At 37.5% G+C, this 2379-nt stretch overlaps 1 protein-coding gene across 1 annotated transcript; it reads left to right on the top strand.

Moving 5' to 3' along the window:
* The first annotated feature begins 657 nt into the window (after positions 1-657).
* LOC134943579 (putative olfactory receptor 2B3) lies at positions 658-1341 on the top strand. The gene has a single exon (XM_063932341.1). The coding sequence runs from the start codon at positions 658-660 to the stop codon at positions 1339-1341; it is 684 nt and encodes a 227-aa protein (XP_063788411.1).
* The last annotated feature ends 1038 nt before the right edge of the window (positions 1342-2379 follow it).

The raw sequence follows: 2379 nt of genomic DNA, 5'->3' as shown, positions 1-2379 counted from the left end.
TGATCCCAGTGTTTCCGCACCACTACCATGTACCAACATACACTTTGTGGCTGCTGAGTAATATGATCACACACTACGCTTAAACGCCGATCCATGAGAACCAGTGTGTAACAGTGAGTACGCTGTATCTGCTATCTTTCAATAAACCAACACCACTAGTTAAGTAACTGGACTGTTCAGAGTGTTAGTCCTCAGCTGGTCTGTGACTATTCAATATCTTAATCTGCGCACACATCATCTCCAAAAGAAAGTCTACCTAAAACGCAAGTACAGTATATATTAGTGCCACCCGCATGTCACCGCATAATATTTTCTTTATTTTAAGTTACAGGCATTTTATCTGTTACATTATGGTGAAGATAATTACAAAGTGATCATTAGAATGTATAACCAACATTAATGAGCATAATATTAAATTACATACCACGGAGATATATTTCCCCATTTTAAATAAAGCATGCCTTGGAAAAATAATACAGTTACAATGGATTTTATTCTTCTTCGACTTTCCAGCCAACCCCGGACACAACTTATTCTCTTCTGTATCTTCCTGCTTGTGTACATGATCCTATTAATTGGAAACATTACCATAATTATACTAATTCTGTCTGATGGCAATCTTCACACGCCTATGTATTTCTTCCTTGGCAATCTATCATGTCTAGATCTCTGCTATTCATCTACTACTGTGCAGAGGATGTTGGAAGATTGGATATCAGTAAAGAAAACTATCTCTATGCTGAGTGTGCGACACACTTGTATGTTGCTCTCTCCTTAAGGAAAAAAGAGAGCAATCTGCTTGCTGTTATGGCTTATGACCGTTACGTAGCTGTATGTTATCCATTACATTATACTACATTCATGAATAAGATGGTTTGTGTGAGATTAGCCATCGGTACATGGATATGTGGGTTTCTTCTCTCTATTTGCCATGTTGCTCTAACACTCAATGTAAATCGTGGTGGCAATAATGAAATTAATAATTTTTTCAGTGAAGTTCCAGAAATGTTATCACTGGGTTGCGAAAATATTTTGCTTATTGAATCAGTCGTTTATATTGTGGGTGTGATTATTATCATAGCACCAGTGACATTTATTGCAATATCTTATTCTCAAATTATTTTAACCATTTTAAAAATTAAATCTTTTGCCGGGCAGCGGAAAGTGTTCTCCACCTGTGGCTCTCACATGATAGTTGTGATAATGTTTTATGGCTCATGTATGGCTGCTTACTTGAAACCTAGGTCAATTTCTGTAGGGGGAACAGACAAATTAATCTCTATATTTTATATCATTCTTACACCAATGCTGAACCCCATTGATTTATACTCTAAGGAATAATGATTTAAAACAAACCTTTATAAAATTTAGAATTAAAAATGTTTTTTTGCTACTAAAAATGTAGGGTTTATATTGACCTAATTTCTTTTTATGCTACTTTCCAACAAAACACTTGGCTTGTTTGTCAAAGAGGTTGAAAATTATTTTTATTAGTACTCGGTTATATCGACATAACAAAATATATGGTATGTACATAACATAGACCAAAGTTCACTTTCTGTCAGCTCTAAGGCGTGATTTGTCAAAGCCTCCAATCGTTGGTAGTTTTGACTAATAGTTTAATAAAACCAATAGGAATAAATGTTAAGCTAGTCAGGGTTTATTATTTATTCTTATCACAATATTATATCTATCAGCCATTGTCAACTTTGACAAGACTGTTCTATAGATAATAGGGGATGATGTTAAAATGCTAGCTGTTGGGATCCTGGCAGTTGGAATACCGATGCCGGAATCCTGACAGGGTCAAAAGACCGATGCCGGAATCCCAACAGTCGGCATCCAGACTGTAAGTATAGTGGGAGGGGGGAAGGTAGGTTTAGGTGCCATCGGGAGGGATTAGTGTTAGACTGGAGCAGAGGGTGGTTAGGGTTAGACACCACTAGGGGGGAGGTTAGGTTTATGGACTAAGGCAGGAGGGTTAGGGTTAGGCTGCCGGGAAGGGTTAGATTTATTCACCACCGGGGGGAGTTTAGAGTCAGGCACTAAGGGGGAGGTTAGGGTTAGGCTGCGGGAAAGAAGGGTTAGGGGGTAGGGAAAGGGGAGACACACTTACCTTGCCTTTGTTGGGATTTCAAAGATTGCGATGCCAGCGTTGGTACTGTAAACACCAGCATCCCGTCTGCCGGTCTAGGAAATACTGGACTCAAATAATATACCCCTAATTTTAGCTTATGATGACTCTGTTAAATACAGCATTCCCAAATGTGTATGTTGCTGTTTAATATGAATCTTTTATTTACAATAGTTTTATATTACTCTTTTATTTACAATACAATGAACACATAGGAAATACAGTAGTTATGCATTTAATGAAGA

This window comes from Pseudophryne corroboree, chromosome 7 (assembly GCF_028390025.1).
Source record: "Pseudophryne corroboree isolate aPseCor3 chromosome 7, aPseCor3.hap2, whole genome shotgun sequence".
NCBI lineage: Eukaryota > Metazoa > Chordata > Amphibia > Anura > Myobatrachidae > Pseudophryne > Pseudophryne corroboree.
Note: the sequence above shows the minus strand (reverse complement) of the source record. Positions and strands in the feature narration are given on the sequence as shown.